At 43.0% G+C, this 25528-nt stretch overlaps 2 protein-coding genes across 6 annotated transcripts in view; one reads left to right on the plus strand and one right to left on the minus strand.

Moving 5' to 3' along the window:
• Nucleotides 1–8668, minus strand: part of CREM (cAMP responsive element modulator) — a 75913-nt gene extending 67245 nt beyond the window's left edge. The window contains exon 1 of one of the 2 annotated variants that reach the window (XM_030550163.1): nucleotides 8538–8668. The gene's annotated coding sequence lies outside the window, so the exon portion shown is untranslated. The remainder of the gene's footprint in view (nucleotides 1–8537) is intronic. The other variant, XM_030550152.1, reaches the window with a different exon arrangement.
• Nucleotides 8669–8835: 167 nt separating this feature from the next.
• Nucleotides 8836–25322, plus strand: LOC115645477. Of its 4 annotated transcripts, XM_030550167.1 has the most exons (6): nucleotides 8836–8956; nucleotides 9980–10114; nucleotides 21438–21608; nucleotides 21891–22133; nucleotides 24289–24352; nucleotides 25276–25322. In XM_030550167.1, the coding sequence occupies exons 3-6, from the start codon at nucleotides 21546–21548 to the stop codon at nucleotides 25308–25310; spliced, it is 405 nt and encodes a 134-aa protein (XP_030406027.1). In that variant the 5' UTR covers nucleotides 8836–8956; nucleotides 9980–10114; nucleotides 21438–21545; the 3' UTR covers nucleotides 25311–25322. The 4 variants fall into 4 exon arrangements, 3 of the variants coding, with proteins under 3 accessions (XP_030406027.1, XP_030406026.1, XP_030406025.1); XM_030550166.1 differs by having other exon boundaries at nucleotides 8836–8968; nucleotides 21438–22133; XM_030550165.1 differs by having other exon boundaries at nucleotides 21438–22133.
• The last annotated feature ends 206 nt before the right edge of the window (nucleotides 25323–25528 follow it).

Here is a 25528-nt window from a genome sequence, read left to right on the forward strand (position 1 = left end):
ATCTCAGGCTGTTGAGAGCACTGGTGCTCAATATGTACCAAGGACTTAATCAGAGGAGAGTGTATAACTTTAAATTGGGCAATTCTGGATTACTCATAGGCTACTCTGAAGATCTCCTACTGTATCCAGCCACTTCTTCCTACAGCACATGTGAGAAGAGTATCTTGCTGAATTACTGTACTTCTTATGCACATACTGAGCATAGTAATAGGCAATGATCTGAAAGAAATAGTCTTTCCCCCAGAAATTTCACTATGACCCAAGACTCAGCCGTGAGGACACTAGTTGTTTAATATGTAACTCTAAAAGGATGTCCCCATAGAACAAAACAGCTTAAATACCAGGGTCAATAATGTAATTAGTATGCATTACCAACATAGTCACTAAAACTTTCTTCTGGAATTAAGGGTAGAATCCAGATTATTCTACTCGATGGAGCTCCAAAATCTTATCTTCATATTTCGTATCCAAGATTGTCTGCCACACAGAGATAAGGTTTAGTTCAAAATTACTAATTTTACCCCCGACCCACAGAAAATGTTCCATTGGCTTCTCTTGGCAAGGATCATCTATCATGCTGTAGAAACTGACATGTTTTCAATTTTACTACTTTATTGCTTTGGGCTTGATTTATATGAAGTCTGGACCCGTACATCCATTAGTTGGAAATGTAACGCTTTTCCTGCTTTGGTGAAAAGACAGTCTCAATTAGCTGTTGAATGTCATTGCCTGTTGCACTAAGTATCATTGAAACAAAAGCAATAAAGTGTTTGAGGAAAATGCCTATCTAGTTTTCCAATCTTGACATATCTTTTATTTCCCAGATAGGGTCTTAATCTCTTATGGATTGCTGAAGGCCCTCCTCCTACAGAAAAGTTGTATTATTCTATTTGTTTTTGACACCCCTATGGATCTTTCTATGACAAGTCTTTCATGTAGTATAGACAGCTAAACACTTAACTACTTTCAGTTCACTTGTCTGTTATTAGATGTTTGCACAGTTAAACTTTAAGTACTGATGTAAATAGTGAAGACAACTAAAAAATTAATAAAGTATGTCTAGGATATCTGCAGCCCTACAAAATATGACAAGAAAGAGGACTGTATTTTTATTATGCTCTAGATTTTAGGTAAAACTCATGGGAAATTAGAACACAAATCTCAGATGCAGAACACCATTAAAATGCACGTTAGCCACACCTAAGCATGGGAATCTATTCAAATATATTCTCCAAAGATACAGCTGAATATACTCCGGATTTTAGGTAGACAGATGATTTACTATTTTTAATCTTCAGCACAGCCAAATAGCACTAGAATTTTTTATATTGTCTTTTTCCAGGTATTCCTGAGATTTGTTAATACCACTGTTCTCCTAAAACATTACTTCTGGCCAAGCCATTATTGTTATTATTTTCAAGGGGAAATTAATTTAAATGTCAACAGCATGTGAACGCATGCACTTGTTGAACAAAATGCTAAACTGAGCACAGAAATTGCCTTCTCCAAGTATGAAGGTCAAATGAAACCTAAAACTCTGGGCCTGTAAAAGACAAAGCTTAAAAAAGGTAAGTAGCCATTTTAGGTGTGCTAGTCCCCTTGACATAAACTTGCACAAAATGTCTGACTAAAAACAAAGTTGCAGTATAACAGCTGCATAATATAAAGACATAGCTCAAGACAAAGGACCTATTTTGGTTGACATATCTGAAAATAGCAAGGCAGGTGATATGTTTTTCCAAAAGATTATTAAAACTGTTCTCAATATGAAGCACCTATGAAACAGACAGTTATTTAGTCCACAGACTACCAAAATAGAATACTTTTTCTTCTTATAATGTAAGCAGAGTTTTGATTAGAGGCAAACCACCGATGACAAAGAAAATGCACTGACAGATCCATTCCTCCTAAGTTTCAAAACAAGGCTCTGCATCAGGGGTGGGCAAACTATGGCCCACGAGACTGCCACCCCTATGATGCTGTGGGCCCTGTGGCACTTGCAGAAGCAGCCAGCATCATGTCCCTGCAACTGCTGAGGGGGCAGAGGGCTCCGCACGCTGCCCTCGCCTGCAGGCACTGCCCGCCACAGCTCCCATTGGCTGGAAACAGAGAACCACAACCAATGGGAGCTTGGGGGAGGTACCAGCAGGTGAGGGCAGTACAGAGTCCTCTGCCTCCCTTCCCCCAGGGGCCACCGGGATGTAGTGCCAGCCACTTCCAGGAGTGGCACGGCACAGGACCAGGGCATGCAGGGAGCCTGTCTTAGCCCTTCTGCGTGCCGCTGCCACCCCAGAGCCGCTCCAGGTATATGGTGCCGGGCCGGAGCCCACACCCCAAATCCCTCCTGCACCCCAACCCCCTGCCACACCCTGCACCCATCCTGCACCCCAACCCCCTGCCGAGTTCTCAACCCCCTGCCATATCCCACACCCTTCCTGCACTGCAACCCCCTGCCCTGAGCTTCCTCATACACCCCACACCACTCCTCCACCCCAACCCCTTGCCCTGAACCTCTTCCTGCACACCACACTCCCTTCCACACCCCACACTGCCCCCTGCAATCCAACCCCCTACCCCAGCCCTACATTCATGGCCCTGCATGCAATTCCCCCACCCAGATGTGTCCCTTTGGCCAAAAAGTTTGCCCACCCCTGCTCTACATAGTTCTTTCGGGCAGGGACCATCTTCTTCTGTGTTTGTGCAGCACAAAGAACAGTGGGGTTCTAGTCCATGACTGGGGCTCCTAGGTACTGCAGTAATAAAAATAACATCCAGTTTATACCCCTTATTTCATGAAAAATCCAAAGGTCATTGTAAAAGCATTATAAGATCCATGAGTAACGGAATTAAGTTTTAGCTTTATATATCTAGCAAGGATCTTAACACATTTTGATGACAGAGATCACACTGTTTGGAAAACCAGGAACAATAAACAGATTCTGTTTGTTTTTTTTAAGGAAGACTGAGCTTTCAAACCATTATAACTTTATAGGCCTTGTATATAGACTTAACCCTAAACTCAAAAATTACTTTATTTTATATAAACAAGGTTTAATTACAAATCAGCTACATATCATGAGATTTATTTTGATATTAAATACTAATAGGATTGTTACATTTTTTCCTCTGGGTACTACCTTTCAAAAGTTATGAGGCAATATATTAATTAGGCAGGATTTTTATCTTAATACACGGAAGTTACATGAATGCACTTCCATGAATTATGGCTGAAAATATATTCTGTAATTTAATGTAAGGCAAATGTATGTGGTTTCTTTGCCTGGAGATGATGAGGAAAAATCACGGGCTGGAAACATATGCCTATATTCCCTGTCTCATTAATGACATTGTAATAACTTATGCGACATTGTTTATTGTGTATCCAGTATTGAGATTTTGCTGTTTGAGTAATAGGTACATTCTGCATTTGGAAATGTGTTTATCTGTGTCTTCACTGTTAAATTTGCAGTACTTAACTTTCTCAGATTGTCAGAAAATCTGAAATCCTCTAAGGAAATGTTTTTACTGTTTGAAAATATATTAAATTATATTGCATTGTGATTTTTTTTAAATATATCAGTTTCTTTAATCTAGCGTTTTCAAAATTTATTTCAGCCTGTGGAATGGATGTTTGACACTGGCCTCATATCAGAACTATGTAAAGATGTCAGACAGACATATAAAAAAGAAAAAAGAGAGGCAGAGTAACCCTCTTCTACCCCTCCTCCCAAAATAAACTTCACAGCCAGAAAATTCATTCCAGCAGAAACCATTTGCCTTACAAGCCCCAGAAGCAGCAGTGACTCCATAAAAGCCAAGTACAAGTAGCCATTGCTAGAAGGGAAAGCTGATCATGTGTAGAGGCCTGCAAATCTGCAGATATCCACGGATATCCACATCCACGAATATGGACAACCGCAGACCATGTTTGCGGATAGATGCTGTCATAAATATAGGCAGAAGGGTAGCAACCTTTATGTATCCTTGGCAATTGTACTGGATTGCCTTCCCTGTACAGGGTTAAGCAGTTCAAATAACCTAGCTGGCACCTGGCCAGAAGGGCCAATGAGAAAAGAAAATACTTTCAAAATTGGCGAGTGGAAAGATTTGTTTGTTGTTCTCTTTTGTTGTTCCCTCGCCGGATGGAGGGAGAAGCTAAGCAGGTACAATATCTCCTGAAAATATACCTGGAATAATACATCTAAACCCACAGAAACTGTGAGTAGGGCAAGGAAATGCATTAGGTTATCTTTTGTTTTGACTTGTGAATTGTCCTATGCTACAGGGGTAGTTTCATTCCTGTTTTTGTAACTGTGAAGCTGAGCCCAGAGGAGAATCCTCTGTGTTTTACATCTGTTTCGTACCCTGTAAAGTTACCTTCCATCCTGATTTTGCAGATGTGATTATTTTACTTTTTTCTTTATAAATAAAGTTCTTCTTTTAAGAACCTGATTGATTTCGGTGTCCTGAAGACAAAGGGTCTGGTCTGTGCTCACACTGCGAAGGCAACTGGTTGGTAGTTTATTCTCAAGCCTCCCCAGGAAAGGGGGTGAAAGTTCTTGGGGGGATATTTTAGGGGGATAGGGATTCCAAGTGACCCTTCCCTGAATATTTTGTGTAAGTCACTTGCTGGTGGCAATAATCAGTCTAAGGAATTAGTGCCTTAGAGAAGTTTTAACCTAAGCTGGTAAAATATAAGTTTAGGGGATCTTTCATGTAGGTCCCCACATCCATACCCCAGAATTTGGGGCGGGGAGGGGACCCTGACAAATACAGATCCAAATTTTATATCTACAGCCCTGCAAATCTGCACATATCCACTTGGTAGTCATAGACCATATTTGTGGATCATGGATTAGATTCAGATACAAATTTTGTATCTGCACAGTGCTCCAATCATGTGACCCAAGATAGGCAGCTGCCACGCAAATTTGGAGACATGAACCTTTATTTTAAAACTTTTTCATTCCCACTAAAGGGAAACTGATTTAAAAAAAAAAAAGTTTAGCCCTATAAAGATAAACAAAATACTTTTGAGGAAAATAATTGCATGCTGTTTTTAATTTTGAAATCCTTATAATAAAAAATTAAATCTTTACTATTCGTTGATGAGATTTAGCTGCATAACTAGTAATCAAACTGCTCCAGAATTCAGTATGACCTGAAGCATCAGATGCCTCCATTAAATACACAGAGCCATTGTAAAATAATTATTTTATTCCAATATACTTTTATGACATAAAAGATCAGAATGCATAAATTCTCAACAAAGGTTGCTTAGTAGTAAAGAAACTGCTACTAAATAAAAGGCAGATAAGCTGTGTGATTCAGCACTTCCACTGAGGTCTTACTGGGTGCATCATTTTTCTGTCTCTGCAGATCTTTCAAATATCAGATGGATGTTACACATTTTAAGGGTTTTCTTCTTCTTGGCTACCAACCCTGTTAACTTCATTCATAGAGCACAGGGCCTTGTGTTTGAAAGAAAGTTGTAGATAGGAAACTCAGAATCCATTTTTTTATGGATTTCAAGGCCATCACTTTTTCTTCAGGCCAACAAGCAGGGACCAGGCAGGAATAGTTTTCAGGAACATGCATTTGGTATGTCAACTGAGCATCACCTGCAGCTCCCTCTACTTGATAGCACCATTCTATTGATTTAATATAAAGACTGTAGTTCTCAGATTAATTTCCGTTATTAGTAGCACTCCCCACTTCTCATCTTCTCCCGTATTCCAAGATTTTTCCATTCTATTCCTTTTCTCTGAGGACTGTAACAGGGCTGGTATTAGGGCAAAAAGAACAAAAGTACTTATGGCACCTTAGAGACTAACAAATTTATTTGAGCATAAGCTTTCATGGGCAACAGCCCACTTCATCAGATGTAGCCCATGAAAGTTTATGCTCAAATAAATTTGTTAGTCTCTAAGGTGCCACAAATACTCCTGTTCTTTTTACGGATACAGACTAGCACGGCTGTTACTCTGAAACCTGGTATTAGGGCAGGTAAGATGATACATGTCAATCAGGACACATCTGCTCACCTAATATTACAGATAAGATAAATCCAATATTAGGCCTTGTGTGATTTTTAGACATGCAACAGCCATGTCAAAGAACAAAGTGGAGCTCAATCTATAGTTACAGCGTAGATAAGATTACCATTTAATGTGAAAATCTGATTGGAACAGCTGTTCAGCTGCATGAGATACAGCTGGACTCAGGCCTGGGTAAAAGCTTGACAACAGCAGAGCTAGAGCCAAGACACTGACTCGAAGTTTCAGAAAGAGACCTATTTCTTATCAATCCCACAGGGGCCCTCTCTGCCCTTGCCTACAAGACAATAATCTAGTTAAAAGGGATCAGGCCCATTCAGATCGCTTCCCAGAGAATTGCCAAGGAAGGCTACCAAAAAACAGTGATTCTCTGCCATTCACTCCAAATATTAAAACAGGAGCATCCCCAGTAATACACAGACACACACATTGCTTGAGATTCTGCAGTTTACCTTAGCCACTTGCACAAAGTGCTTCCCCCATAACCTGCCACACACAATACCATCCTGTGTGTTCCCCACCCCCTCTGGATGCATATATGCAGTGTTACTCCTACCCTAATCACAGAGGACATTGCTAAGCCCCTCCCACAGGCAGTGTGCCCTCATTCCCTCTATACCAGCAGTTCACAACCTTTCTAAACTACTGTATCCCTTTCAGGAGTTTGATTTGTCTTGCGTTCCCCCCCAAGTTTCATCTCACTTAAAAACTACTTGCTTACAAACTCAGACACAAAAATACAAAAAAGTGTCATGGCACACTAATACTGAAAAATTGCTTACTTTCTCATTTACCATATAATTACAAAATAAATTAATTGGAATACTTTGTACTTACATTTCAGTGTACAGTACATAGATCAATATAAACAAATAATTGTATGAAATTTTAGTTCGTACTGACTTTGTTAGTATTTATGTAGCCTGTTGTAAAACTAGGCAAATATCTAAATAAACTGATGTATCCTTGGAAGATCTCATGTACCCCACAGGCCTCTGTACCCCTGGTTGAGAACCACTGCTCCACACAAACACTGTGCTCCCTCCCACACACATCATACCAAGTACTGGCTGCCTGCTGCCAATTGTACACGTGTAGTGTGCCAGGGCATCCTAGGCTAACCCTTTACGTCAGCATGGACCCTGTTATTGCTCCATGCTACAGAGTGGGAATAACTCTTCTCTCTCTCTCTCTCAATGACAGATCAAAGGGAGAATGAAGTGCCATTACGGCTCCCACCTGAGAGGGGGATATCTCAGCCCAGCACCCTGGCTCCACTCACTCTTAAATTATTTATCCATAGGGCAACAGCTTCAAAGGAGAAACCAAGGGAGTCCCACATCAGAAAAACCTCCATTTCCCACATCCAGGCAAGTGCTCTAATAACACTGGGATGAAAGTTGTAAAATGAGGGACAGCACCTTCTCTGGCTGTTTGCCTGGAATGAAGCAGGCACCTAAGTTCAAGCAACAGGTTAGGCAGTGAGCCCAGACAGTAGGTTCCCTTCAGGGGCTGATAAACAGAGATAGACTCCTCCCTGCAGATCAGACTTATGCCTGGACTACACACATTGCTTAGGGCTGTGAAAAAGTTCATGCTGCGTCTGTGAAGTAGTAAACTGACCTAACACCTCCCCTCCCCTACCGTACATGCTGCTAGGTCAGTGGAAAAATTCTTCCATTGACATAACTACCACCTCTCGAAGGAGTGGATTTACTACAGTGACGGAAAAACCTCTTTCGTCACCGTAATAAATGTCTCAGGTACTGTCCAGGGGAGCTGCAGCTGTGCTCCTGTAACACTTCTAGATACGCCCTGCGGAGCCCAGCTCTGCCAGCAGGGCTGGGCTCAGCACATGCCTAGCGTAGGGCTCCTGCTCTAGCCGGCTGGCGCTAGTGGGTCGCATTCTAACGCCCCTCTCTCCCCTCCGGGCACCGCAGGGGGAGTCCAGGCGCGGGACTCCGCTCTGGAGCTAGCACTGCTCTGCCTGTGATTTTCTAGGTACCTAAATGTTAGGTGCTGTGATGCTCAGCAGTGTCCAAGCCCCTTCGGGGACTCCACCCCCAGTCTCTCCGTGCCGCAGCTCCCCAGGGGTAACGTGGGGAGAGCAGCACTTTCTCTGCCTCCCCAGGGCCTGTGATGACACCCGCCTACTACTGTTTAAAGGGGAGGGCGCGACGCCCAGAGATCCGCAGAAAGGCAGCCGAGCTACCGTTCCCGTGGGGACCCGAATGGCAGCTGCTAAAGAGGGGCAGGCGGCTAGGTAAACAAACCCCTCCGGACGGAGCCCCCGGGGGGGCGAAAGGGGGACGACGCTGACGCCTCACACACACAGCAACAGCAGCCCCTCCCGCCCTCTCCTCTCCGCAGCCCCCTGGCTTGTCTCCCTCGCCTGGCCTCTCCCCCTACTCCCGGCCGGCAGGGGGTCGGGCTGCGCGCACACACCCACACACACGTGTCCCCGCCCCCTCCCGCACTCACCCGCCGCCCTGTACGTGGTGCTCCCGTCACAGGGGGGTGGGGGGATTGGGCCAGGCGGAGCCGCACGTCGCCTCCACGTCAGCGCTGATGCAGCCGCGCCGCGGCGGGGGCGCTGAAGAAATGGCGCCCGCGGCGGCTGCCCGACCCCGCTGTCACAGGAGGAGGAGCCCAGTTTGAGGCCGCTGTAGCCGCCAGCGCCGATTGGTTACAAACGGGACTCAACGGCCGGCGCCGCACCAACCGCCGCCACGGGCTCACCAGCCTGTCACCTGATTGGTTGCGGGAGGGAGGCGTCTGTTCTCTCAGGTCCCCCCCTGTCCCCGTTTGGGGACTGTGTGTAGGGATCGCGCTGCGCCCTCCGTGGGGAGGTGCTGTGTGCTGGCTGGGGGCCTGACCTCGCACCCTCCTCAGAGGCACGGGTAACCTGTGGGGTGCGGGTTGCCCACTCAGTCTTCATGGGCGTTGCGGGGGGAGGTGTTTTCCCTGCTAGCCAGGCCGGGGAGGGTGTAACTCACACAACACATAGGCATTGGGGAGGGTGTAACTGTGTCCCAGCCCCACACTCACCCCATGCCGTAGACCCCCGTGGGAAGGGCAGAGGGTTTAGAGTTGAGGCTGCTGGGTTTTATACCAAGCTCTACTGCTGGTTTAGGTAACTTTGGCTAATCACTTCTCTGCCACCATTTACCTTTCTGTAAAATGAGTGTAAATTCTTACCTAAGGTGCCTGAGCACGTTAAAATACTCACGGGGGGGACACCTAGGGTAACCATACAGCAAGTGTGAAAAATCAGGTTGGGGGTGGGGGGTAATAGGAGTTTATATAAGAAAAAGACCCCAAAATCAGGACTGTCCCTATAAAATCGGGACATCTGGTCACCCTAGGGGCACCAGGAAGCCACTTCCTTTGTATAATATCACTGAACCTGCCTGTTGTATTAGGAAATGGAATTGGCTGAGAACTTATATATTTTCTTTCATCTGAAGATATCAAAGTATTGAGAACAATACAGCAAGACGTTAAGTGACCTGCTCAAGGATACACTTGTGAAATATCTTTGTTTAACAAAAAAAAACAACCCTTTAATTCAGATTATATTACTAAGAAATGGTTTTGTTTAGGGGTCTAAATCACACATTGTATTTATTTTATATTTTTAAAAAATCCCAAAATCTTAGTATAGTATATCAGAAATTTGCCAATAAACATAGCCACCAGTCTCGCTTTTATTCTCTCCCCCTATAACCAAAGGGATATATTTAATGACTATAAATAATGTTTGATACTTACCATGCATTTGACATATTTGCTGTCTTCTGGAAGGTATAATATTGGTAGCCTTAATTTTGATTATGCTGAAATTGTTTGTAAATATTTGGGCCATGGAGATTATTGCTACTGTTCTAGTATGTCTTTTCTTACAAATGGTTTATGTTTCACAGTATGCAAAAAGAGAAGAAGGGTGATCCTGTGTTAGGGCACTCACTTGGGGACTTGGAGAGCTGGAGTTGATTTACCTGCTTCATCACAACTTCTGTGTGACTTTGGACAAGTCACTTAAGCCCAGATCCTCAAAGGTATTTAGGCACATAACTCTTACTGAAATCAATGGGAGTTAGTCCCCCAAATACTTCTAAGGTTCTGTGCCTCTGTAAAATGGGATAATACTTCCCTACTTCACAGTGGCATTGAAAGGATAAACACAATACAGATTTTGAAGCTCTCAAATAGTACACTAATGAGGGCGAATAAGTAGAAATATCCCTATGTACAAAATTTTAAGAGTATAAATGAAAGGAAGGAAGAAATTCTCAGTGTTTGCTGTATAAACTCTGCAAGTAGAATGCCAAGTGTTATATTTGAGACTCAAGTGTTTATACCATGGGTTCTACATAGCATGTTTATACAGCACACAACTTTTATTCTGAAGTCACCTCTTAATGCACTGTCCCACCAATACTGTGTGTAATAATAATGCATTTCTTCTATGTGCTTGCTCAAGTATTTGAGAACCTATTCAGTAGTGGATTGTTTTTTTTTAAAAGCAAGGATCTGAATGAATTTTCAGATAAATTACTATGATTAATGAGTTGGGGAAGTGTCAGGACTGGTTATGTTTTGTCCACTCCCATCCTCCCAAGTAAATAGGTCAGGTTTTCAATCTCATTCACTGAGTGAGGGAGACAAAATCTGGGCATCTGTCCTGTTTACAAATCATGATTGGCTGGCTCCACCTCTGGTCCTACTGTTGAGGCACAAACAAAGTGACATTTATCAAACTTTCAGCTTTAGGTTTGTTAATTTTCCCTTGTTTAATCAGTTCCTAGTAGATGTTTCTCTATTAAAATGTTACTTAGCACAACTGGCAAAAATAAACATGATGCATATAAATTAATTGTAGTAACCTAAATATTATCACTTTTGAAATGTTTTTGTTCTGATCCTACATTTCCTTTGTTGAAATATTGAACAACATCCCCTTCCTGTTTACAATTCTAACCACCTTCTCTTATTCATTGTGACTTCCTGTGTGCTTCCCTTTTGAGGGTTTTGTGTTGGTGTTGCTCTTTACTAGTTTTCTTACTCTAACCCTTTCCTGTTAGTATGGTAGTCAATTAACCCACTTGGCCAGGGGTGGGCAAACTCTTTGGCCTGAGAGCCACATCTGGGTTGGAAAATTGTATGCAGGGCCATGAATGTAGGGCTGGGGTTTGGGAGGGGTTGCAATGTCCTGGAATGGGTTCAGGGCAAGGAGTGCAGGAGGGGTATGGGGTACATGAGGGGGCTCAGGGCAGGGGGTTGGGTGCAGGGTACGGCAGAGGCTCAGAGCAGGGAGTTGGGGTGTAGGAGGGGGTGTGGAGTGTGGGAGGGGGCTCAGGGCAGGGGTTTGGGGTGCAGGCTCTGTCCTGGCACCATTTACCTCGAGCAGCTCTGGGGTGGCAGCGCTGCACAGTGGGGCTAAGGCAGGCTTCCTGCCTGCCTTGGCCCTGCGCCGCTCCTGGAAATGGCCAGCATGTCTGGCAGTGGCTCCTGGGGATGCAGTGGGGCAGGTGGCTCTGCCATGCACTGCCTTCGCTTGCAGGTACCACCCCCGAAGTTCCCATTGTCCACTATTCCCCGTTCCAGGTCACTGGGAGCTGTGGGGAGCAGTGCCTGCAGTTGAGGGCAGCGCACAGAGCCCTCTGCCCCCCACCTTTCCCCAGTGACTGCAGGGACGTGATGCCGGCCACTTCTGAGAGCGGTGCAGGGCTAGAGCAGGCAGGAAGCCTGCCTTAGCCTTGCTGTGCCACAGGGCTGGCAATCCCACAGACCAGATTGAAAGCTCTTGATGGGCCAGATCTGGCCTGCAGGCCATAGTTTGCCCTCCTCTGCACTAAACACTGTGGCAACTAATTGAAAGCTTTTGATCAAATAATTTGACTTAAAATGTTATTTCAATTATAAAATATTTAACTGAATATGCAGATAAGACTCTAAGGAACTAGCAAGCCTGAAAATTTTGAAGACAGCTATTTAAATGGCATTAAAACAACATTAAGCTTTAGACATAATTTATAAAGCTCAGAATCTTTAATGCAACATTCAGCTTGACCTAAAACTTTACATGGGGGTGACTGAGATGTCATCAAAAGCTTTTTCTCAGAAATGTAGTTACAAATGGTGATGGTTAGGGATTTACGTGCCTATGTTAAATAAAATAATTAGTTTGAGTGGGTTTCATGTTCATTTGAACCAGGTTTCGGTTTTCTGCCCTTCAGCATGAAGTTAAAAAAGAGAAAAACACTTATCTTCTGTAAAATATGCTAGGTAAATGATGGATATAAATCATCTCTCATCTTTCCAATGACTTGCTAGCACCTTGCAACTTTCAAAACCAGGTTTTAAAGGTTAATTTATTACAGCTTTCTTTATACCACTTTGTTTAGCATTCCAATATGATCTTGCCTCAAATGTTTTTAATTGCATGTACATTTTGCATGTACAATTGCATGTACATTGGAAACTGAGACCCCAGCCTCTCAAACTCAAATGAAAGCCAAGAGGCAGGAAACCAAAGAGATTGCATTCTAGAGCAGCAGAAAGGATGGACCAAATTCAGCTCTGGTATAAATGGGCATGACTCCATTGAAGCCAGTGGAGCTGTGCCCATCAAAGCCAGAGCCAAGTTTTGCTCAGAGGACCAATGCTATGAACGGGGAAAAGGTGATGAGGAATAAAATTGTTGCATTCTTGCAGCAATAAGTTTGGGGCAGTATCTGTATTTACTTAGTTGAGACCCAGACCTTGCATGTACCAGAGCAGGGGTTCTCAACCTTTTTCTTTCTGAGGCCCCCCTCAGCATGCTATAAAAACTCCAGGGAACTCAGGGCTTCAGGCCAGGGGTGGGCCCTTGGGCATATGCATAGGTTGACTCCTATTTTGGGGGAGCAGGGGCCAGTGGGGCTTGGGCCAGCTCCATACAGCAGGGTCCAGAAAGGCAGCGCCACTTCCACCCCCGACTCACTTCAGCAGGCCACCCAGCCTGTCTCAATTGAGTGTGGTGACGGTTCAGCTCAATAAGTTTGAAAACGGCTCAGCATACAGGGAGGGAGTAGCTAGGGACTGTGTGCGAGCAGGGGAGTAGCTAGGGTCTTTGTGAGGGCAGGGGAGTAGCTTGGTGCAGGGAAGGGGATAGCTAGGGGCTGCATACTAGGAGGGTTCCCCTGTGGGCAATACTCCCCAAGGGCTCTGCCAGCCACAGAGTGGGGTCCCCCTGCCTGGGCAGCTCTTACTGGCTGCATGAGCTGAGGAGCAGCCGCAACCCCAGGCACCAGCAGCAGATGACGGCGGAATGCCGTGGCTGCCTGCTCCATGACACCAGTCAGAACAGCAGCTGCCTGCACTGCCCGACGCTGGCTTCCCACCTCTGACCTGGCCAGGGGGTGGGGCCTCAGGTGTGGGGAGAAGGGGAAGCGGGGTGTGGAGCTGCCCCTGGAACTGCCCTACTCTGGCACCGCAGTGCGGGGTGGAGTGCCAGGGCTCAGGGTTTCAGCCCCTTGGCAGAGGGCACTGGGGCTCAGGCTCTGGGTTTCAGCTGCAAGGTCCTGCAGCTCCCCTGAAAGGGCTTGTGGCCCCCCAGGAGGCCACGGACCCCCAAGTAGAGAACCACTATACTAGAGAAGTGTACCAGTTTAACTAAAATCACTTTAAAAATTATTGTGATTACAAATTAGTGCAAATTCCTAATATAGCAGCACTCAAGCCAGTGTAACCATATGACCATGATTGAGGGAAACTCAGTGTCTTAGCCCTCGTCCAGACTAACCTGCGGCATCGGCGGGTTAAAATCGATTGCTCGGGGATCGATATATCGCGTCTAGTCTGGACGTGGTGTATCGATCCCCGAGCGCGCTTACATCGATTCCGGAACTCCATCAATCCGAACGGAGTTCCGGAATCGACACGGAGAGCCGCGGACATCGATGCAGCGCCGTCCAGACTGGTGAGTACCTCGATTTTAGAAATTCGACTTCAGCTACGTTATTCTCGTAGCTGAAGTTGCGTATCTAAAATCGATTTTAATTCCTAGTCTGGACGTGGCCTTAGTACTACCACAGCACAGAGACCCCTATGGTTCAGTCCTCAGTCACACGCCATGGGCCTGAATACAGCCTAGAGTAGCAAGGAGCCCTCCTTCTCCACCCGGGAGTGTCAAACAGGTCCTTTATTGTTCCCACAGCGAGACAAGGGGCTCTCAGTAATGAACAGGGTTTGTCTACAGACTCAGGCAAGCATTAGTACTATGATAATACCCAGTCCATGTTGTCAAGCTTTTCTGAGCAATCATAAGGGCTAGCAACTTTTGTTTTTAAATAAAAGTTAAGCTTCTGATGTAATCTATAACTAGGTTGTACGGCCGTTAGCATGGCCTATAGTGTCTGTGCCTTCATGTGGCTCTGTATTGCTTTAGTGTTAATTGGTATTTTACCAATGAAAGCTAAATCAGTGTAAGCAGTGGGCTAAACTGGTTCAGTTGTTTCTTCATTTTGGGTTTGTACCAGTATAACTATACATTTTACAATTACAGTTTAATAAAACCCATGTATATTTCAATTACACATAAGGGCCATATTAATTGTACTCTTGTGAAATGTACCTGTGAGTGCTGTAAAATATTCTAGAAAACTTGTAGTCTGTGGAGGGCTACATGAAGTTAGAAAAGGGGTTACATTGTATATAAAAACATTGTTTGTAGACTTTCTTATCAGGATTTAGGGAGTCAGTTCTTGGCCATTTGGAGATTATGCCTTATAATGCTTGACAGGAAAATAAAGATTTGATGCATATTGTTGCAACAGTACTGTGTTAAAGAATTTTGTTTTGTTAAGCATTGTTGTAATTGCTTCCTGGCTGCATGTTTCAATGACGCAATCCCTATTTAAGTATTATATACTTTTGTAAATTTATACTAGTTACATGTTTAACAGAACTGCTGTTCCAACCAGTTTCAGGTGTTGTACGCATTAAGACATTGTGAAATGTGCTTTTGCTAGGATAAAAAGAGCTGTAATTCAGATGTTGAAGTCTGATATATCATGCATCCTGAGTATCTTGTAATGTTTCATTTTTCTGTACTTTCTTCTATGTTGTTTATTATGCCAGAAAACTCTGTTATATTTTTCAGGGTAAGTGCTAGCCAAAAAATTCCCAGTATTTTATCTTCATTTAACTGTTTCTATGGAGCTCATTGTTTTGGATTTTTCTAGCAGGGCTTTTTATCCTGGTTTTGACTTACATAATTTGTTGTTCAATTCCAACATTTTCTCCCTTGAAAGATTGCATACCTGTAAATATTTCAGAAGATTAATAAAAATAAATGGCAGGGGAGGGTGGGAAAGAGAGCTTTGAATTTTGTATTGTCATGCTCAACAGCTTATATGTAGATTGGTAGTGTTTACAGCAGACATACCATGCTTTTAAAGGAATCAGGATTTTGGGGGAAGTTTTCCAAAGTCTAACGGACTTCATGGAAATAAGTGTGAGAATTCTAAAAGAGAACATGAAACTAGAAGAGATTGTCTAGATTATATATGTAACGAGGGCCATCCTTAGCCATAGGCAGAATAGGCAGTCGCCTAGGGCACCACTAGGCCTGGGGGCGCCGCTCTGCTGGGAGCCGGGACAGACAGGAAGCAGTGAAGCATGTAAGAGCAGGGTTTCTGGGTCCTAGAGAGACTGAATGCAGCACAGTCTGAAGGAGGAGATTGGCTGCTGGGGTCTCTGGGAAGGGGTGGGGGAAGGAAACTTCCTGTAGGGTGACCAGATGTCCCACTTTTATAGGGACAGTCCAAATTTTGGGGTCTCTTTCTTATATAGGCTCCTATTACCCCCCGCCCACCCCCTATCCTGATTTTTCACACTTGCTCTCTGGTCACCCTGGGGGGTGGGTAATTGGTACTTATATAAGACAAAGCCCCAAATATCAGGACTGGTCCTATAAAATCAGGACATCTGGATCTGGTCACCCTAGCTGGGGAGCATGTCTCTCCCCTGGGCTAGCAGTGATCCATGTCATCCAAGGGGAGCTGCACAGGGCATGATGAGCTGCTGTGGCTCCATGGGTGCCCCATCCTTGAGATCAGATGCTGTGCTAACTTCACTATGGTCTGTTGGGCTGGCGGTGGCGCCCATTGGCGTGTGATCGAACCTGAGGATTTTCTGCTGCTGTTGCCACTCTGCACCCCAAGAGGTGGATTTTGGGGTCCTGCAGTTTTCCATCTATCTCCTTCTCTACTGCAGCTGTTGGACCAGCAGGCTGGGGGGGGGGGGGTGAGCCAAGCATGAAAACAGTACTGTGTTGCCATTTGGAATGCCCTGTTAGATTGTCATTTAACAAATTTGTTCGCCAAAAACGCTTGCTAACAATCCTGAATTCAATTTCGATATTTTTTTTTAATCAATATCTTAGCCAAAAACAGAAAATTAAGTTGTTGACAATTATTTGTGACAAGTTTGGTATGGGGAAGGGAGTGGGCCATTTTCATCAGAGAAACAAAAAATGTTGACTGACTTTCCTATAGCCCTGTTACTGCTAAATAGAGCCCTCCAACAGCTGCTGCCTCATTGCCACCCGGGGTCCTGGCCCCCGGCCCCACTCAGCACCCACTGCTGGCGTCCCCAAGGAACCCCAGGTTGGCAGCGGGCTGAGCAGGCTGGCAGCTGATACCCCTGCTGAGCCACTCAACCCACTGTTTGCCTGGGGTTCCATTCATTCAGCTGGTAGGTGGGCTCAGTGGAACTAAATTCAGCAAAATAGGAAAACAAGAGCAACTAATGACAAAGTGCAAGAACCTAGCAGTGGTTCCCCACCTTTTTCATCTGATGGGCGCCAGACGAAGGTCCGTGGTGGTGGATGAGCATCTGCCGAAATGCTGCTGAAATTCGGCGGCATTTCAGCGGTGACGCCTCTGGATGACATAGCTCGTTGGAGAGAGTCCATAGAAGAGCGACAAAAACAATGAAAGATCTAGAAAACATGACCTGTGAGGGCAGATTGAAAAAACTGGCTTTGCTTAGTCTGGAAAAGAGAAGACTAAGAGGGGATATGATAACAGTTTTCAAGTATGTAAAAGGTTGTTACAAGGAGGAAGAAAAATTGTTTTTCTTAACTGCTGAGGATAGGACAAGAAGCAATGGGCTTAAATTGCAGCAAGGGAGGTTTAGGTTGGACATTAGGAAAAACGTCCTGTCAGGGTGGTTAAGCACTGGAATAAATTGCCTAGGGAGGTTGTGGAGTCTCCATCATTGGAGATTTTTAAGAGCAGGTAAGACAAACAGCTGTCAGGGATGGTCTAGGTAATACTTAGTCCTGCCATGAGTGCAGAGAACTTGACTCTTGAGGTTACTTCCAGTTCTATGATTCTACAATCAAAGAAAAGAGGCAAATTTAGCAGAATCAGCATCTTTTTAAATTCTCCATTTTTTTAAGCCACTCTCATGCTTCTCTATGAGAGATTGGTTTAGCTCTTTCTATTCTCTTGCAGTATAAGAGTTGGCCTCTCGCTGTCCAGGATGATGGTCCACCGCAAGTCTCTGGTAGAAGTGGCAGTAACAGCAGCAATAGTGGGGTTTGGGTAGATACTAAATGGAAAACAAAAATTGGGTTAAATTTCTCACTTTTACAGTCGATTTAAAGAGACTCAAAAAGATGTTTTCATCTTAGTTGTAATCTCTGTTTAAATAGGGAATAGCTCAGTGGTTTAAGAATTGGTTTGTTAAACTTAGGGCTGTGAGTTCAATCCTTGAATAGGCTGTTTAGGGATTTAGGGTGAAAATCTATCTGAGGATTAGCCCTGCTTTGAGCAGGGGGTGGACTAGATGACCTCCTAAGGTCCCTTCTAACCCAGTTCTACGTATTGCATATCATTTAACAATAAACCATTTAGACTGGCTTTTGCATTCATACTTGTAGGACTTTTTTGTAGCATTCAAAGAAATGTGGCCACTAAATGTAAAAATCTCAAAGTCATTTGTGACACCACTATTTGATAACATAAGCCATTTTTCACAGCCTTGGGTGTATAAGGTTAGAGCTGGTTTAACAACCTCTTGGAACAATCTTGTCTCCAAGCTGTACACCAGGCAGGGAAGGAGAAAAGAAAAAACACCCACAGAGTCAGCTCTTTCTAACTTTCCCCAGGCAGCACTATTCCCCTTATCAAACATCTCTCCAAAATACTTTAGCACCAGCCTCCCCTGCTCCCCAAATCCTCTTTTGATTCTTCCTGTGACGCAAATCCTTCAACCACAATCTTTTGAGCCTTTCATGGATAGTAGGACCAGGTTGGCAGCAGGGGTTATGGCCCAACAAAGGTAAAAACTGGTATAGACAGAAGGGAGCTTTGTGAACAAGGTTTTAAAAATCTTTCAATCTTTGAAGACACTTTCAAGTTGGTGAGTGGGGACTTTAGTGTCTGCGTATAGGAACTTGTTAATGACGAGCACTTTTACAAGTTTGTGGAATCTCTCTCTTGAAAGATGTACTATGGAAAAAGCGTTTCTCGGGATCAAGAGTTTGTGAATTGTTGTCCTTGTTGAATGCCTGGATTCATGGGGACATTCTTGCTCTTGGGGTTTTGTTATATTGGAGGTAAAGGACCCATACTTATTGAAAATAAGAAAAAGATACTACATCTAACTTGTAAGAATAGAGGCTCATTTCTCTTCCGTCCAAAAAGCAATAGCTTTGGGTTCTTTTCTCTTTGCAAGCATATCTGCTGAGATTCCTCATATGGCCAAGATGACCTAAACTCTGCTACAGAAACAAAATCTATATTCTCTGTCTTACTCTATCTTCAGTTGCCAAAGCTTTCCTCAAATGGGGATACTCTTGCAAAATAAATGAAAATACAGAAAATCTTTAACAGTGTATTTTGTTTAAAACATCAGTGCACTAAAGAAATAGAGTCAGATGTCATGTTCTTGCCACCAAACTAAGGTCTAGTAGGCTGAAGGATCAGAGCACCATATTTCTGCATACAGCTTTGTAAATTGATCATGGACTAAAATAAATCAGTGGCAAGTAAGACATTTTCACAGGCTGGAAGGAGGCCCTAAGCCTGGTATTTCATGTGGTATTTCATGGAGTTATAAAGATAAGCTTCAAACTGTGAACTGTTGCACTTTGGTTTTCTGCACATAGCACGAGTGAAATCAACAACACAGAGTTTTCACTCCTAATATTCAGAATCCTGTGAGCAGCAACAATAGTACTAACAAGAATCAAGTCAGTTTAATTCTATCACTAATTGGGAGTGCCAGGAGAAGTAATGCAGATAATTATAAGGGAGGAGCTTAAAAATAAAATAGGGGAGGGTTGCTGTAGATTAGTCCGCCTGCAGCTATGAGCTAGTGAAAGGACAGTAGTGCATGCATACACAGGCAGGATTTTTCTCTAAATGAAGGAAGCAGTTATGTAAAACATGCAGTTACCAGAGGCTGAAGTTGCAATGGACATGGAAACAAATACAAACTTTATTACTCAGCAGGCAGAAAAAATGAACTTCAAAGCTTCACACACTTGATTTGAACTGATGTTTTAATGACCATTTAAACCCAATTAACAGATCATGTGTTGTAAGTATGGGTCAGCAGCAGAAGTGTTATAGCTAAAATACAGTATCTACATTCTGTCAAGCTCTCCAGCAGTCATTTTATTGTTTGTACCACCTTGTACTGATACTGTGACAGCATTTGCTATCCCTAGTGCTTTTCCATTATAGTATAGCCTCTCAGCGGCACCCAGGGTTGGTGTGTAAATTTCCCACGTTACAGGGTGGGGGCTTGAGCCAATTCTGTGTTGTATCAATGGAAAGGAACCCCTAGATATTGAACCTAGCCTTGGTTTCTGCTAGCTCTACCCGGCAGAAGGGTTACATACAAGACCGTCCTTAGGATTTATGGTGCCCTAGGCGGGATTATTAAACTGGTGCCCCTGTGCCTGTCTTGCTCTTAGCAACACAAACATAAGCTTACATTACTGGAAAATTGCCACATGCATGTTATTAAAACCAGTTTAACTTAATTAAGCACACTGTAATTCCGATGGACTAGCACAAAAGAAGTAGCACTATAGAAAAAATTCTGATTTGACAGAATGATGCAAATAATATAATTTTTTTTAATTTGTCAACATTTTATTGGAAATTTATATGAAGAGGTATCGAAACAAGGATTTGTTTTTATTTAAAAGCAATCTTTCTGGCATTTTTTGGCTGCAAAATCAGTAATAATGTCATCATATGACAAAGACAAAGTGATGTCTTGTTTGATTGCAAGACTAGCAAGACCAGTCAAGTGTTCCTGACTTCTTGTAGAGTGGAGATAGTTTTTAATGAGCTTTAGTTTTGAGAAACTTCATTCTCCTGATTCTACTGTTACAGGAATTGTCAGTAGAATATGAGTGGCAATGTACACATTAGGATATATGTCAACAAGTTTGCTGGTATGAATAAACTGTACAATGTCCATCAATTTTGCATGTGGCAACATTAATGACAGTGTACTCAATTCTTCATACAGTTCAAGTCCATTTAAATCAAAATGATTGCCAGGCTTCAGGAGACTCTCTAGGTCAGGGGTCCCCAACATGGTGCCCGTGGGCGCCATGGCACCCGCAGGGGCCTCTCAGTGCACCTGTGTACGAGCATCCTCCGCAATGCCACCGAAATTCGGGGGCATTTTAGCAGCGACACCTCTGGATGACGCCGCTTGCCGCCAACAAGCTATGTCATCCAGAGGCGTCACTGCTGAAATGCCGCTGAATTTCAGCAGCATTTCGGCAGATGCCCGTCCACTGCCACGGACCTTCGTCTGGCGCCCATCAGATGAAAAAGGTGGGGGACCACTGCTAAGTTCTTGCACTTTGTCATTAGTTGCTCTTGTTTTCCTATTTTGTTGAATTTAGTTCCACTTAGCCCACCTACTAGCTGAGTGAATGGAACCCCAGGTAAACAGTGGGTTGAGTGGCTCAGCAGGGGTATCAGCCGCCAGCCTGCTCAGCCCGCTGTCAACCTGGGGTTCCTTAGGGACGCCAGCAGTGGGGGCTGAGTGGGGCTGGCGGCCGGGACCCTGGGTGACAATGAGGCAGCAGCTGTTGGAGGGCTCTATTTAGCAGTAACAGGGCTATAGGAAAGTCAGTCAACATTTTTTGTTTCTCTGATGAAAATGGCCCACTCCCTTCCTCATACCAAACTTGTCACAAATAATTGTCAACAACTTAATTTTCTGTTTTTGGCTAAGATATTGATTTAAAAAAAAATATCGAAATTGAATTCAGGATTGTTAGCAAGCATTTTTGGTGAACAAATTTGTTAAATGACAATCTAACAGGGCATTTCTCCCTCGCGTTGCTCCATACAGGCTATCTTGGACTACCTGGTTCGTTTGAGGAACTAGGGCCTGGCACACTCTTCCATTAGAGTTCAGCTCACAGCCATCTCCGCTTTTCACCTACCAGTCCAAGGACAAATGATGTTCTCCCATGACATGATGGTCAGATTCCTGAGAGGGCTGGAGAGACTCTTCCCGCAGGTACGGGCTCCTGTCCCGCAGTGGGATCTTAACTTGGTCCTCTCTAGGCCTATTGGCCCTCCCTTTGAGCCACTGGGTTCCTGCTTCTTTTCCCACCTGTCATGGAAGGTCGCGTTCCTGGTGGTAGTGACATCAGCGAGATGGGTCTCTGAGATTAAAGCCTTGACCTCAGAACCTCTGTACATGGTCTTCTACAAAGATAAGGTTCAGTTGCGGCCCCACCCAGCCTTCCTGCTGAAGGTGGTTTCTACCTTCCATATGAACCAGGACATCTTCCTCCAGGTGTTCTGTCCCAAACTGCACAAGACCAGTGAAGAAAGGCGTCTTCACTCCCTGGATGTCCAGAGGGCCTTGGCTTTTTACTTAGAGCGTACCAAACCTTTCTATAAATCGATTCAACTCTTCATTGCTACAGCGGGTAAGATGAAGGGTCACCCGGTGTCCTCGCAGAGGATTTCCAATTGGATTACCTCGTGGATAAGGACCCCATGCAACACATCTCGAAGAACACCGGTTACGGAAAAGGTATCTGTCTTTGTCTGGTTTGTGCATCTTCAGTAATAAAGATTCTGCAATATACGAGGTGCTAATCTGTCAGTAAACAGAGAGAAACAGATGGATTCCTCTCATAAAACTGGTTGAACAGTCTTTTTCCACTCATGATTGTGTCCTAGTATAGCATGCCCTTGTCAGGATTATTTTGGGATGATTTATAAATCATGTATGGAAAGCATAATACATATATTTAAATGAGACATGTGAAGTTATGCCCAGGAGATGGCATGAAATGTCTCTTACAGTTAGAACCAGGTTGGTAATGATCATAAGTTACATCTGATGGCTGTTGAGCAGTGTTTGTGAAACACATGGATTACCAGAGACAATATGTCACTGCAGAGAGCAAAAGGAAGCAGTGTTGTTTGTAATGCTGTTTATCAGCTTCACTACTGCTACTGAAAAGAAATATAGCTTTTATTATATATGGATAGAGTTGAAAATTTATAAAGTGTGTACATTTTCAGCCCTTGAAGCCACAGGGTATGGTGCCCTCATGTGGCTGTTTCATTTTCCTAGCACAGCTGTACAGTTTTTAATAAATGTTTTAGCTGTTCTGTTTACTAAAGAGCTTAACTAAATTCTGTCATTCATGGGTTTTATAAAACATACATGATACATTGTGTGTGTGTCTGTGTGTGTGTAATATAAATATTTACATCGAAAAAATCACAGCAACCAGCAGAAAACGATGCAACCCTCATTGTTCTTTTGAGAAACTTCACTTCATGAACACACATTGCTAACACATACCTATGGATATACCCCTTAAGCATTTCAAGGGTAGAATTATCCTTCAGTCTTGTATTTCATGAATCATGCCCAGTATGAGATCAAAGTGCAAAAGCAATTCTGGCATGTGTTAGCAAGATGTGTTCACTAAGTGAAGTTTCTCAGAAGAACAGTGAGGGTTGCATCATTTTCTGCTGGTTCCTGTGATCTTTCGATGTAAACATTTATACCATTCCGAGACTTATAGAGGCAATCCTTGTCCAGGAATTTGAATGAACTAGGCAAGCAACTAACTGTAATAAACCTAAATTAAAATAGCTTCAACAGAGCAGAATGTACCTTGTTCAGCAATTGAGCATTCATGCTGAGACAGTTGTATACATATCTGATATATAAAGAGAGCAACAAAGATCTAAATATTTGCAATAGGAAAATTGAAGGTTCTAAAATCATTTACAGTTCTGATAAAACTTGGCACAAATAGCATTTTATGTATTCAGTGTCCTCTAAAAACTGCTTTTTGCTAACTTAAATTCAATACTGCATTTCATTATAAAGTTTTATCATTTTAAAAGTACACAGTTTAGATACACAAAGGTACTAAAGGATTCTAATTTACTCATTAATAGAAAATATTCCAGATCTGTGTTCACTGCCAATATAAAAAATAAGGGGAAACTACAAGGAGAGACTAGTTCAGGGGGTTGCTAAAGAGGTATGGAGCCTTTAGCTGACTATATGGCCTATGTAAAATAAGTTGTGGTCTTAGATTCAACAAGGAAAGATGTTTGTTTACATCATAAATGATATTTGTTGGAACCCTAATTGCCAGTCTCAGCAGAAAGACCAAGGAAGCCATGGAAAGTGAACTAACACTCTCACCATTAAAGGTGATGGGAGTGACTAATTCACATCAGTTGAGAAACTTGGACTCCTGCTTTTCCTGTTTTGTGGCTAAATAGATTGAGATTTCAGTATTGTTAATCAGACCTCTTTCATGAACAGTAAATATCCTGTTTAATATCTATTTATTGAATTCCAAATAAACTACTTAGTATTGCCATCTAGTGGACATAACTGGATTGCTATTTACCATTTCTTGGAAAAGTAAAAAGAAACTTGCATGAAAAGGCAGACTGAAATTATCATATTATTTAACTTCTTAATTGACTTCCCATGGCAGAAGCTACAAGAATAACACATTTCTTCCTAAGGATCTTGGAAAGCCACAAAATCGGTCCTATACTTATACTCTAATTCTATGAATGCTATCTTATGGACAAAAGAGGCTGACAAAAACAAGATTTTAAAAGGAACCCGTGTTTTCTTTGTGATGCTTTGAAAGTTCGGTGCTGCTGATTTCATGTGTCTTCCACTGTCACTTTTATGGTAGCATTTCCCAGCATCTGAGGCACATCCTCCCAAAGGCCTCATGGTGGGCGGTGATGGTGATCATGGTGAGTAAGAGGAACATACACAGACCTCTTGATTATTTTCGAGAGTCTCAGCTTCTTTTTTAAAATTAGTTTCTGACTGTTATGGTTGTTAAGACAACTTTCAAAATGTGTGACCCCAAGTGTAACCAAGGCAGCAGTGTCTGCCTGAGTTTGCAGAAAGCCTGAAGCAAGAGCTCCAAGGTGTGATCTGCCCCATTTAGTTTAATAGGTGCTAATTCAAATGCCAATGATCACACTTTAACTACGTCACATTACATTACACCATGTTATGAAGTGCTACACAAGCATTTCTTGAAGTCAGGGGGAAGTAAGAGGCTTGAAGGATTAGCCTGGGTGTGTGGAAGACATATAAATTAAAATGAGCAAGCCTTTACCCACACATAGTGGGTCAAAGGGAGGCTTGATTGGTTTCATTTTTCTGAAAGGATACTCATATCTGAAGTTTGAGAAAGTCTCCAAAGTTTGGGAAACACTGGCTTGAGGGATTGAGGCTTAGGTGAATAATGGTTCAAATGAATCTAAAGTGTGTAGAAGTGAGGACAGAGTGGAAAAGTTAACAATCATTAGAGGACTAGCCTGTTCAGAAACTTGATTGGGCACATGTTGATTTCAGTATCACTTGTGAGGATATTATTACTACTATTTATTTATTATTTGGACTGGCTGAAGTGTTTGCATTTTCTAATAACTTCAGAATCATAAGCCACAAAAGCATTGCAAATCACTGAGGGGACTTGAAATTACAACCCAAGAAGAAATTTCTGAACTTATTCTCTTTGAACAGATGGAGAAAAATCTTGGCTTATTATTATTGTCTTATGTTACATTATGTCAGTGTTCTCTAAAAAGTGCTCTATGGATAAGTGGGTACTGGATTGTAAAAACTTTATTCTTGTTTCTTTTCTCAAACCTTGGCTCAACAGGTCCAAGAAATATCTACCAGACCCATGGATATTAAGTAAATATTGTACAGATCCTGGTAGGAAACAAATAGAAACTTGCTATGAGAAATGGACTGGCAACAGTCATAGGATATTTTACATTCTGAGTAACAAAGAAAAGTAATTTAGCTAAAAAAACAACGTATCTAGTGAGTGATGTAACTTACACAGTATTTTTTTCAGAAACCATGATCCATAAAATTCTTAAGAACCTGATTCATCCTCTTTCAGATAT

This window comes from Gopherus evgoodei, chromosome 2, assembly GCF_007399415.2.
Source record: "Gopherus evgoodei ecotype Sinaloan lineage chromosome 2, rGopEvg1_v1.p, whole genome shotgun sequence".
NCBI classification, from domain to species: domain Eukaryota; kingdom Metazoa; phylum Chordata; order Testudines; family Testudinidae; genus Gopherus; species Gopherus evgoodei.